The sequence below is a fragment of the Trichosurus vulpecula genome, chromosome 8 (genome assembly GCF_011100635.1).
Source record: "Trichosurus vulpecula isolate mTriVul1 chromosome 8, mTriVul1.pri, whole genome shotgun sequence".
Taxonomy (NCBI): Eukaryota; Metazoa; Chordata; class Mammalia; order Diprotodontia; family Phalangeridae; genus Trichosurus; species Trichosurus vulpecula.
In genome coordinates this window covers 12,041,936-12,054,089 of record NC_050580.1, presented here as the reverse complement: position 1 = coordinate 12,054,089, position 12,154 = coordinate 12,041,936, and the positions used below count along the sequence as shown (strand labels likewise).

General features: G+C 49.8%; 1 protein-coding gene across 2 annotated transcripts in view; it reads left to right on the top strand.

Annotated features, from left to right (window-relative positions):
- The first annotated feature begins 2,274 nt into the window (after positions 1 to 2,274).
- Positions 2,275 to 12,154, top strand: part of FAS (Fas cell surface death receptor) — a 46,930-nt gene continuing 37,050 nt past the window's right edge. For both annotated transcript variants that reach the window (XM_036736222.1, XM_036736223.1), the window contains exons 1-2: positions 2,275 to 2,306; positions 2,454 to 2,497. In XM_036736222.1, the coding sequence (XP_036592117.1) occupies positions 2,285 to 2,306; positions 2,454 to 2,497 (66 nt within the window). In that variant the 5' untranslated portion in view covers positions 2,275 to 2,284. The remainder of the gene's footprint in view (positions 2,307 to 2,453; positions 2,498 to 12,154) is intronic.

Sequence of the window (12,154 nt, the reverse complement as noted above, 5' to 3'; positions counted from 1 at the left end):
AAGCTATATATAGGATAAATGGGAAGTAATCAACAGAAGGGCAGCTAGGTGGCACAGTGGATTAGAGGGCCAGGCCTGCAGTCAGGAAGAACTGAGTTCAAATCCAGCTTCAGACATTTACTAGCTGTATGACCCTGGGCAAGTCACTTAACTCTGTTTGCCTCTGTCTCCTCATCTGTAAAATGAGATGGAGAAGGAAATGACAAACCACTGCAGGATCTTTGCCAAGAAAACCCCAGATGGGGTCACAAAGAGTCAGAGAGGACTGAAACAATTGAACAACAACGAACAGTGGGAAGGCGCTACAATTAAGGGGAGTTCAGAAAGGCTTCTGGCAGAAGATGAGATGTTCAATGGGGATTTGGGAGATGAGGATGGAGAGTGCAGGCTTGGGGGATGGACAGCCAGAGGAAATACAGGAAGACAAGACCTTTGTACTTCCCAATCTAGTCCCCGTCCGCTTTAGGGATGACTGATGTCAGCAAACGCTGAGGATGCCCCAGATCTGCTGAAACTGTTTCTTGTGTGTACCAAAGCCGCTGTCTCAGGCCAGGCTGGAGGGGCTGAAGGAGGGGAAGAGAGGGGGAGGCCCCATTACAAAATCACATCATGATTCCCATCTCCAGCAGGCTTCCATGTTTCCAAAGTACCTTTCTTACAGCTGTTCTAAGAAATAGAGAAGGCAGATAAGGTCTTGCTGTCAAGATTCTACAGAGGAGGAAACCCCTCGGAAGTGGCTGCCCTGGGGAACACCTGAGCAAGGGTCTGAGCCTGGTCTCCTGACATCAAGCCCCCAGATCTTTTGAGCTGCCTCTCAGTCTGTGTGACTTTGGGCACATCACTTCCCCTCTCAAGAAGCCTCCATTTCCATCTCTTGAATGAGGAAGCTTGGACTCAATGAGCTCTGAGCTAACTTCAGCACTAACTATGGACCTGCCAGGATACAAAATCTGTGAGAAAGCTCACTGCTGACCTCCCCAGCTTTAACGTCTTCTATGAGAGTACCATCAGTGAGTGAGAGGCAGTGAGGTCCAGTGAGTAGAGTACAATCGAGAAGATAGGAGTTTTAAGTCCTGCTTCTGACACATGCTGACTGGGTGACCCTGGGCAGGTGCCTTAACCTCTCTGGGCCCCAAACCACTAAGACTGCAGATTGGCAAGGAAATGCTGATCTGTGCAGATGGAAGGAATTCTTTTATGCCACACCTGGCGCTCCTCACCAACCCCACCCCCAACCCCAATAGCGTAAGAAATAATCACAGAGAGGAAATAGATGGCTCCCTCAGCCGGGAGGGAATCCAGAGCCTGCCTGTCACACACGTTACCAGTAAAACTGAACTCTTATTCCAAGCCAGAGAACCTCTCAGCACTCACATCTCCCCTCTTCCTCCTCTCTCTCTGCTCTGTCTCTGTCTTTCTGTTTCTCTGTCTCTATTCTGTCTGTCTCTCGGTCTGTCTGTCTCTTGGTCTGTCTGTCTCTTGGTCTCTCTCTCTCTGTCTCTCTCTCTCTCTCTCTCTCTCACACACACACACACACACACACACACTCTCTCTCTCTCTCTCTCTCTCTCTCTCTCTCTCTCCCACATCCCTTCCTTTCCCCTTCTCTTCTCCCCTTTCCCCCTCTTCTGTCCCTCTCTTCTTTCTCTCCCTTCCCCTCTCTTTTCTTCTCCTTTTCTCTAATACCAGACCTGGGATTTCATTGGGGTTCAGAGCTTTGTAGGGCACAAGGGAGGGGAAGGGGAAGGGGAAGAGAGGAGGGCCAAGTCTTTAGTACGCTAAATGACAGAGGACTCGAAACCAGCCTTGGCTGAATCAGTTTCCATACTGGAAATTCGGTCAGAGCTATACATTAACCACGTTATGATTCACATGGTTATGGCGCTATGAATTCAACAAAGCTCTTTAGAAGGGTTGGGCGGGGGGGTGGGGAGTGGAGTTGCGGAGACGCTTTCTTCGTGTTCTCACTTCTTAGCACTGTGCCTGGCACTGGGGGAGCTAAATGCTTGTTGACGCGCTGACTTTTCCTCGCAAGAATTCTCTAGAAAAAGTAGTGCGAGGATTATTATTCCTATTTTGTGGAGGGGAAAACTGAGTCCCAGAAAGGGAAAGTTCAGTGCCCGAGGGCACACGGCCACACACAGAGCCGTAGGGCTGGGACTGGCCGAACCTGCTTCCCAAGTTCCCTGGGGTGCCTTGCTTTAGAATAGCATTCAGTGCCTGGGCGGAGAAAGTGTAGGGGTGCCTCAAGGAAGCCTGGACTGGGAGACCGACAGAGAAAGTAATGAAAGGGCCGGGGAGACCGGGTGAGTGAAGGACTGCAGGGTTCTGGGGCCGGGGCACCCAGGGGAGAACGCGGGAATTTGATGGGGGAGGAGATGGGGCGGGCCCTGCCGGGACCGGCCTCCCCCACGGCCTCGGCTCATCTACTTTCATTTTGTTGCCTCTGACAGCCATGGGCGGCAGCAGCCTTCTGGAGGTCCAGCTTCTGCTTCTGGTGAGTAAGACACTCCCTCCTCTTTGCCTCCCGCAAGCCTTCGGGGAAACGTCTGGAGGGCTGTGCGGGAAAGACTTCCCGGGACCGCGGTCTGCAGGCTCCGGCCAGGACGGCCCCGGAGCTGGATGGGCTTCCCTGAGTGTCCACGAGATGCCACGGGGTCCCCCCAGGAGACCCTGAAAGGGGCCGGGGATTAGACAGCGTGTAAGTGCCCACTGCCTGCTGTGGCTGTTCTCCGTGCCTGGGCTCGGGAGCCAGAGCTGTGGAGGTTCGGGCAAGCCGGAAAACTCCCTCAACCTTCCCCATCTGCTCTGCAAGTCTGGGACGTGGGGTCTGGGGAATGGGGGATAGAGGCTGCCCGGGTTCTTGGGAGGGGTGGGGCTGGGGGAGGAGACGTGAAATAGAGGGTGCTGTGGCTGCGCTCTCCTGGGAAGGGCTGCGGAGACGTGCCCCCAGCTATCATGCCCTTATATGCCCACGGGGCAGGAGGAGGACTAGGCTCTGTGTTGACATCTCCTCGGTTCCCGGAAATCAGACTCCCGGGAGAAGTCACTTGACAGCCAGAGATAGAGCTGGTCTTCCCGGCCATGCGCCCCGGGAGTCCGTAGAGGTGAGTGATAAACTTCCTTGGACGCTCCCCTTCTCCCCGTGGGGTGTTTTTCCTTCTACACTTAAGGCTACATACTGTGTATTGGCAGGTCCCGTAGGGTTCCACTGCCCCTCTCCATCCCCCAACGGTGTAATTATTAAGCAACAGCTGTCCGGCGTCACCTCCAATTTACCTAATCTAGGACTTGTTTGTTCGCCGCGCTCTGTGAGTGGTCTCCCGGTGGATTGTGATCTCCTCCAGGGCAGAGACAGTCTTTGCACTTGTGATGTGGCTTAGGGCAATTCCTAACAAATTACAGGTGCTTAATAAATGCTTGGTGGCCCGGTGGATGGAGTGCAGGTTCTGGAGTCGGGAAGAGCTGAGTTCAAATCCAACCTCGGACACACCCTGGCTGTGTGACCCTGGACAAGTCATTTCATCCTGTTTGCCTCAGTTTCCTCATCTGTCAAATGAGCCAGAGAGGAAAATGGCAAGCCATTCCAGTATCTTTGCCAAGAAAACCCCAAATGGGGTCATGAAGAGTAACAAGAACAAATGGTTGTTGGTTTGTAGTCCAGGCCAGTGATGGGGTCACAAGTTAAAAGGATGAAGCAACCCCTGCTTATGGCACACTTACATTCTAATTGGGAGATAAGTTTGTGGATACACACATGTTGTGTCTATAGATAGATAATATTTAGAGCCAGGTTATGTGTGTTGTATCTATACATACGTGATGTGTACGTATGTGTGTACATATAATATACACATTTGTATCTGTGTGTGTCTCTGCGGGGTAAATATGGAGTTAATAAATACAAATAGACTCCAAGTCATTAAATACATGCCTTAGTTCTTGTTACACAAAATAGGGCTGAGTAGAGATCTAGTCATTCATAGCCTCAAGGATGCCCAGTGCACACAGTAGGCACTTTGTGCGTTCTCGATTGAGTGCTGAGAAAGGCAAGGTACAGGACTAACTATACTCCTTGTGGTCACCCTCCTCCTTTTATTCTACATGGGAGTCTGAGGCCCAGAGAGGAGAAGGGACTTGGCCAGGGTCATAAAGGCAGTGAATGGCCTGGCTGAGACCTGTGCCCAAGGGCTGCTGCCAAGGTAATAGAGAAGCCAGGTCAGAGAGAGAGAGATAGAAAGAAACAGAGACAAAGACAGAGAGAGGCCAAGACAAGAGGCACCCTCAGCCTCAGATATTTCCACGGGGCGCAGGATTGTAGGTTTAGTGCCAGGAGGGACTTCACCAGCCAGGAAGTCCAACCCCCTAATTATAGGAAGGAAGGCGAGAAGGAAGGAAGGGAGTGAGGGAGGGAGGAAGGAAGGAAGGAAGGAAGGAAGGAGGAATAAAGGAAGGAAGGAAGGAAGGAAGGAAGGAAGGAAGGAAGGAAGGAAGGAAGGAAGGAAGGAAGGGAGGGAGGGGGGAGGGAAGGAAGGGAGGGAGGGAGGGAGGAAGGAAGGAAGGAGGAAGGAAGGAAGGAGGAAGAAAGGAAGGAAGAAAGGAAGGAAGGAAGGGAGGGAGGGAGAGAGGGGGAGGGAAGGAAGAAAGGAAGGGAGGGAGGGAGGGGGGAGGGAAGGAAGGAAGGGAGGGAGGGAGTAGAGACAAGGGGAGGGAGGGCTCATTCAGCGCTCCCCTGGCGCCCGTCTCTGCACTTTTGAAACATTCTCTCATTTGAGCCGCCCAACAACCCTGGCAGCTGCTCTTATCATTATCCCCATTTTACAGATGAGGAAACTGAGACAAACAGGTGGAATGACTTGCCCAGGATCACACTGTTAGTAAGTGCCTAAGGCCAGATTTGAACTCAAGTCTTGCTGAGGAGGAAGCTGAGGCCCGGAGAGAGAGAAAGGCTTATAGAATCGTGGATTCCAGGTGGGAAGGGACCTCTCCCGAGGCTGCTGGGCCCAATTCCCAGTTTTACAGGAGAGGAAGCTAAGACTTGCCCAGGGTCACTGCATCTCTGGGGCAGGAGCTGAATCCAGGTCTTCCTGATGCCAAGTCCAGGCCGAGACGAGAGGCGGGTCAAAGAGACATGTTTGAAGCCATGGTCATTCTAAGTCAGAGTCACTGTCCAACCCAGAGCCAGGATGGTGCATGGGAGACTGACAAGCCTGGAGGAAGGGAAGTGGGGGGCGGGGTGGAGCTGCCTCTGCAAAGGTCTGTCACAGGCATTTCGAGGAACAATGTCAGGAACAAGGCCAGGAAGGGGCCTCAGGTCCACTTGGACCCTTCGTGAGAAAAAGCTACCCCAGAGGGCAGCGACTGCTTCAGAAGGAGTGAGCTCCCTGGCCCTGGAGGCATCCCTGGGAAGGCTGTTGGGAAAGGGGGTGACTGCGGAGCTACCCCCAGCTCTGAGGGTGGAGAGCCTGGGACTTCAGACTGAATGTCCCTCCATGGCATCCCCCGGACCCCGGGCCAGAGCCCAAAGCTTCCCAGCAGCTGCAGGCTTCCTGATGAGGGAGCAGCCCTGGGTGGCACAGCCAGGGGCCTCTGTACCTGGTGGAGGAACCCAAACTGAAAGATCCACAGGAAGCTAAGGAAGGAAAGTCATTGTGGGGGAAAGCAACAGACTAGGGGACAGGGGCCTGTTTTTAATCTTGGCCATCCCTCTGACTAGCTCATGATGTTAATCAAGTCACCTTTCCTCTCTGGGCCTCAGTCTGCCCATCTGCAAAATGTGGCCATTGGCCTAGATGGTCTCAGAGATCTCTTCAGCTCTAAATCCTTCTGTCCATGTTCAAAAGAATGGTTTATTCCTCAGTCACCAGCCTGTTTGTTTCTTCATGGGCCGCTGAAAGCCAGGGCAGTAACATATCCTAGTAGCAGGAGGGATGGTGGTGGTGGCAGTAAAAGCAGCAGCAGCAGCAGCAGTAAAGACAATAATATGACAGTAATACCAACATTACTGGGAATCTTGGTGGTGCTGTCAGGTTTGCCAAGCCCTGGACGTACTTATCTAAGGTGGGCTTCAGAACAACTAATGAGCTTGGAATTGCAGGGATTATTGTGCCCACCTTACAGATGAGGAAACAGAGGCTCGAGTGCCTTGCCCGTGGTCACCCCATACACAGCCTAGCTCTCTCTCTTTCTCTCTGCTTCTCTCTTTCCCTTGGATGGGAAGATTTCACTGGGGCTCATTAGCAGTGGTGAATAATATGCTGATGGGCACTTTAGAAGGCTGCTGGTATCCCCACCCAAATTCCTCAGCTTCTTCCCTGGTGAAAGAATGGACTCTTCTCTTCCTGTTCTTTATGGTTTGGTCTCCTGAGAGCCAGCCCCCTTGGGGCAGGACAGGCTGCCTTACCTGATGCCCTCTCACTTAAGATGTCCACAGCAGGGCACCAAGCAGAGGCTGGGCCACAGGAGGCCCTGTGGGAGGGGCTAGGGATGCTTATTCTGGAGAAGAGAAGATGGGGGTTGGGGGGATTTGAGGGGGGGATGGGGAAAGCTGTCTTCAAGTATTTGAAAGACTCTTACGGAGAAGCAGCATTGAATATCTCAGTTCTAGGACTGCAGAGACCTCAGAGGCCATTTTACACATGATGGAACAGGCCGGAGAGGGGAAGGCATTTGGCCCAAGTCGCAAAGCAGAGTCAGGATTTGAACCCAGGTCTCTGATTCCCAACCCTCCCCCTTTCCTCCATGCTATGTCTCAGATGGGAGACCTGCGGGTAGAGTTGTGAAAAGTCAACTTTAGGCTCAAGGTAGGGAAGAAACTTCTGTAAGGGCAAGCAAAGTGGGACTTTTTAATTTTTTTTGGAGTGCTTCTCAGCACCAAGGCAAACAAGTGCCTTTGACTGAGTTTTGTCCTTATTTGTAGGAAGGCCCACACCCTTTTGCTAATTAGGTCAGGGGAGGAGTGAAGGCCTCGAGAGGTGTGAAGCACTCTGACCCTGAAGAAGTGTATATATACTCTAAGGTTAGCATTTTGCTTTGGGGGCACACTCATTGGAAAAGTGTTGGTGTGGAGACTCTGAGTAGCCATTAAGAAGCCCCAACCCTCCCCCCACCCCAGTTTGAAAACCCAGATGTTGGTGCTTCTCTCTCTCTCTGGTAACTATGTATGTATTGCTTTGGTCAGACAGCTAGAAGCCTGTCTGTTGATTTGTGTTATTTGCTCTGCTTATATTTTCTCTGTTTGTATTTCCTCTGAAGTTCAGGGTGCTGAGTTTTCCCCCTGAACTAAGTGAATGATATATGTATGTTTAACTAAAGTGAGATTGTAAACCCCTTAAAGTTGCTTTCCTTAGAAAGCAGCCCTCCTATGGGCTGGTGTTATTGGTCTTACACTTCCACAGCAGCTGCAAGCGGCATTGTTGTTACAACTTCCTAACCCATAGAGAAATGTGCAGAAGTGACACGTGGGAGGCAATGAGACCCCTTTGTTGGAAGTCTTCAGCCAGAAGCTAGGCTTGTACATTGGGGGGCGGGGTCCAGATGGGTAATATTATTGTTTGAGGAACTCCCAGTGTAGATTCTGCCTCCGCTGGGCAAGCTCAGTAACAGGCACAGCTAACAGTGCCACCGAGTGGCCTGTGGCCAGGGGAAGGAAGGGAGGGAAGGAGGGAGGAAGGGAGGGAGGGAAGGAGGGAGGAGCATTGATGAAGTGCTTTCTATGTGCCAGGCTCTGTTACAATGCTGAGGATATAAATATAAAAAGTGAATCAATCCCTACCCTCGAGGAACTTATATCCTAATAATGAAAGACAAGACAGAAGGAAGTGGTAGTCAACCCTGGTGGTGGCCAGGGAGGGATATTTTGGTCAAGGAAGCCACAGAATTGGATATTTGAGCCCCAGGCCTGTGGATGTGTTCTCCCCAAGAGCTGCAATGGTGGTTTCTTGACTTCCCCAAGGCCAAGGGGGTAGGGCGTATGCCCTGAGCACAATGGGAATGTGGTGGTGAATTCTCCCCAGCCAGGAGCCTCTTCAAGTGCAGTTCAGCCGTCATCCCACTGGTAGGACACCAAGTCTCATCAAGTGCCCAATATGATACAGTATTTAGTGGCAGTGCTGGATCAGAACCACCCAGTGTTCCCTGCTGTTCACACACACACACACACACACACACACACACACACACACACACACACACTCATGGACAGAGCGACTTCCTTCCTCCCTATTGTGTTGCCTTTGTTTCTCCCAAGACCATTTCTGACGTCTTTTCCTCATTTCCTATGGTTTGTGTTGCTACCTCATTCTTCATAAAACCACATGCTCAGGCCACTTTCCTGGAGCACCGCCAGTCCTCCAGCATACTCCTGTTCTCAGGGGCTCCTCAGGTGGAGCTGAATCAGTAACCAGGGGAGGAATGAGGATGCTGTGGGATAACGGGCTTTAGAGCTAGAAGACTCCTTGGAGATCATGAAATCCAAGCTTCTACTTCATCCTTTTGTGAGGTAAATGGAGTGAGACCAAACCTACTACTGTACAGATGAGGAAATGGAGGCCAGAGAAGCCAAGGAATAGAAAAGCCAGGATTGGGACCCATATCCGCCCAACTCTAACTCTCTGTTCATGGCACCACGGCTGCCTTTCTAGAGAAGGAGCAGGACAATTGTTCTCTCCCTTCTAGGACTGATCTGACTACTCCAAACAGAATTTAAATCAATATCTAATCTTTTTAATTCTCCTAGTCACAGGACTTAGAAAGGAAAATCAAAGTCCTTTTGTTCAGACCTACAAGTGGTACAATAGAACACTCAGCCTGGAGCCAGGAAGATCTGAGTTTAGATTTGGCCTTAGGCACTAGCAGTGTGACCCTAGGCAAGTCACTTAACCTCAGTTTCTTCAACTGTAAAATGGGGATAATAATAGCACCTAACTTATAAGGTTGTTGTGAGGATCAAACTAGATGTGTGTGTGTGTGTATGTGTGTGTGTGTGTGAGAGAGAGAGAGGGGGGTGGGGGATGGGGGGGAGAGAGCGCCCACACTTAGCTTGGTGCCCAGCACACAGTAGGTGCTTTATAAATGCTCATTCCCTTTTCCCCTCTCCCACCTAGAATTAAAGTAGCCTCCTAGGATCATGGCTTTAGAGGCAATCTAATCCAACCCCTTGGTTTGGGTTTTGGTTTTTTTGACAAATGATGAAGTTAAGGCCCAGAAAGTTTCTCTCATGTGCCCAACATAGTAGTAGGATGCAGAGCTGAAATTCAACCTTACACCCTCTAGATCCAATTTCTTTCCTTATGCCATGGCCCTGCTTTGCTTCTGTGGAAAATACAGTTTAGCATGGAGAAAGAAATTCAAACATCTGCATTAAGTTTAGAACAAGGGCTCCAGTAGAGAGTAAAAAACACGGGTGGAGCTGGGAAGGACAGGTATCCAGTCCCATCAATCCTCTGCCCCAGATGCCTCAGGCAGTGTGGACACACAGTGACCTCCTGCCTCCACATGGTGTGCCTGGTGTGGCAGAGAGGCCATGGATGAGGCAACATTGGAAGATCTGGATCTGCCCTTGAGTTTCCCACTTGCCCACTCTGTGACCTTCAGCAAGTGCCACAATTTCCAGGGAGTAAGAGCTGACCTTTGCACCATTATTGGGAGTTTCCAAATGACATAACCCTTGTGAAAATGGCATGAAAACCTCCAAAGGCAGCAGCAGAGCCAAGGAGCAAAACACCCAGCAGAGCTGAAGCCCTAGGGCCTAGCCCTCACTCTTACTTGTTAGGTATGATAACCCTGAATCAGTTTTTGCATTTATCAAATGCAGATAATGATCTCTTTGCTACCCAAATCACAGAATTTCAGAGATAGAAAGACCTCGAAGACCAATCCCCACTATAATCAGTAAATCAACAAAAAAAAAAAAATTAAGTGCCTGCTGTGTGCCAGGTGATGCTAGGGATGCAAAGCCAAAAAAGAAACAGTCCCTATCCTCAAAGATTTCCTTCTTTCCTTCCTTCCTTCCTTCCTTCCTTCCTTCCTTCCTTCCTTCCTTCCTTCCTTCCTCCCTCCCTTCTTTCCCTCCTTCTCTCCTGTTTCAACAATCCAGCTAGCAGCTTCTGTGGGGGTGTAAGATCCACCCACAGCCAGCACCCGGAAAGTTGCCAACAGCACAGGTTCTTTTGATCTGCCTTAATAAGAAAAGCAAGGTTAAAGGGGTTGACAAGTTTACTTTAATCCAACATATAGACAGCATTCACTTAGTTCAGGGGAAAAAGTCAGCACCCTGAACTTCAGAACAAAATACAAACAAATTACAAATATTAACAGACAGACCAAATACAGATTCATAGTTACCAACATCTAGGTTCAGCCCGGGAGCTCAGAACAAGGGCTGGCCCAGAGTCACGAGTGCCACCACTGCTATGCATAAGAGAGCCCCAAAGAACAGGCAGCCAACCCCTAGTTTTTATATCTTTTTCAGCATCAGGGGTGAGTCACACATGCAACTCACCCACGTGACCTAGAATCATCACAAAGAGGTGGACTTAAACACACGTGGTCTAAGAGCCTCTGCTGTCCCAGAAATGTAAACTAGGCCCTCCCTGGAGTTAGCCCCACCTTGGGCCCCACCTTAGTTGCCAATCCACACCCACTGGGCCTGGGGCTTAGCACCTAGTAAGACTCAATCAAAGACACTGAATTAATCGAAGGAAACAAAGGCCAAACTCTTCAAGGGCGCTCGTTGAACTAAGTGCTAAGGAGCCCATTTTGATTACCAACACATCTCCTTCCACTAGCATGATCTTAGGGTCCTTTACCATCCTGTTTGCCTTCCCCTGGAAGCTTTCCAGCTTCCCAAACTGTGGTGCCTAGCTCTAAACAAGATTCCCAACATGATCTGACCAGGGCAGAGGTTGATGGGATCAATGCCATCCTGGAGCTGGTGTCGTGCCCTTCTTGATGCAGTCTAAGACCCCATTAGGTTTCTTAGGCACCATATGCCATTGTCAGCACAGATGTGCTGTGGGATCCTCATGAGAAGAAGAGTGTAAAATCCCCTGAAAATGAGCACACTCAGCACCATCTTGTCATTCTGCGTCTCAACTATTTTCTGTGAAGGATGAGTCGCTCACTCTCACCTAGCTCAGGAATGTGGTGCTTCTAAATGATCACAATACCAAGAGGCACGAGGGGAGGAGGAGGAATTGGCTTCATGTAGCCAGTTGATGCATGGTGGGCAAACTGATGTCTCATACCCAGAGCCAGACCTTGAAGCCCCCAAAGAAAGCAGCATCTTGCAGAAAATAGATCTGCCCTAAGGTGATGCTTCTAGAAAGTAGGAAATCCCCCATTTGAAAGTCCCTGGTGAGTTCAGCATCTTCTGGGAAAATCACCTAGGCTGTGAAAGTCCCTAGAACCCATGCTGAGATATTGTCGAGAGCATCTCAAGAGAGGCATGGCCCTGAGTGCTGGAAAGGACCTCAGAGACCCTGGTCCAAAGTGCCAGTAAAAGACAATGTTGTCGAGAACTAAGTACAACAGCACAGACTGAGTCAGCTGCCCCAAAGTGGTCATAGCCACACTGGTTTGAATTGCAAGAAACAGGAAGAAACTTACAAAACAATTAGTGAGGAGATGAGGAAATAAAATGTGCTACATTCATGCAGAAACACCATCACGCAGTTCAAATATACAAGGATGAAGGTGTAAAGAAATCTGGAGAGATCATTATGAAATATAATGCAAGGCCCAGAAAAAGTGAATAATACCCTCCTGTTAAGGAGGAGCAGACGAGGAAATGTGAATGAGAATGAATGGAGGGAGAACAGGCAGACAAACTTAGAGGGAGAAACAAAACCGGTGTGAAATTACTTGGTGGAAACAAAGTCATTTAATGTGCTTAAAAATGTTTCAATAACCTTTTCAATAGAATTGGTTTTCCTTGGCAGTCCTATGAATTTTATTGTATGCATTTAAATATATGATTCTGAAAAGGAGTCCATGCACTGCCAACAAGATCCACCACTCGAAAAAGAGTTAAGAACACGTGATTTAAATGCAGATAGTTCCTCAAAAAGAATAGCTGCTTCTGTTGGTGTTTAATGTTACATTTCTGGTATAAGCAGTTAATGACAATGTGACAATGACAGCAACGGTGACAGGA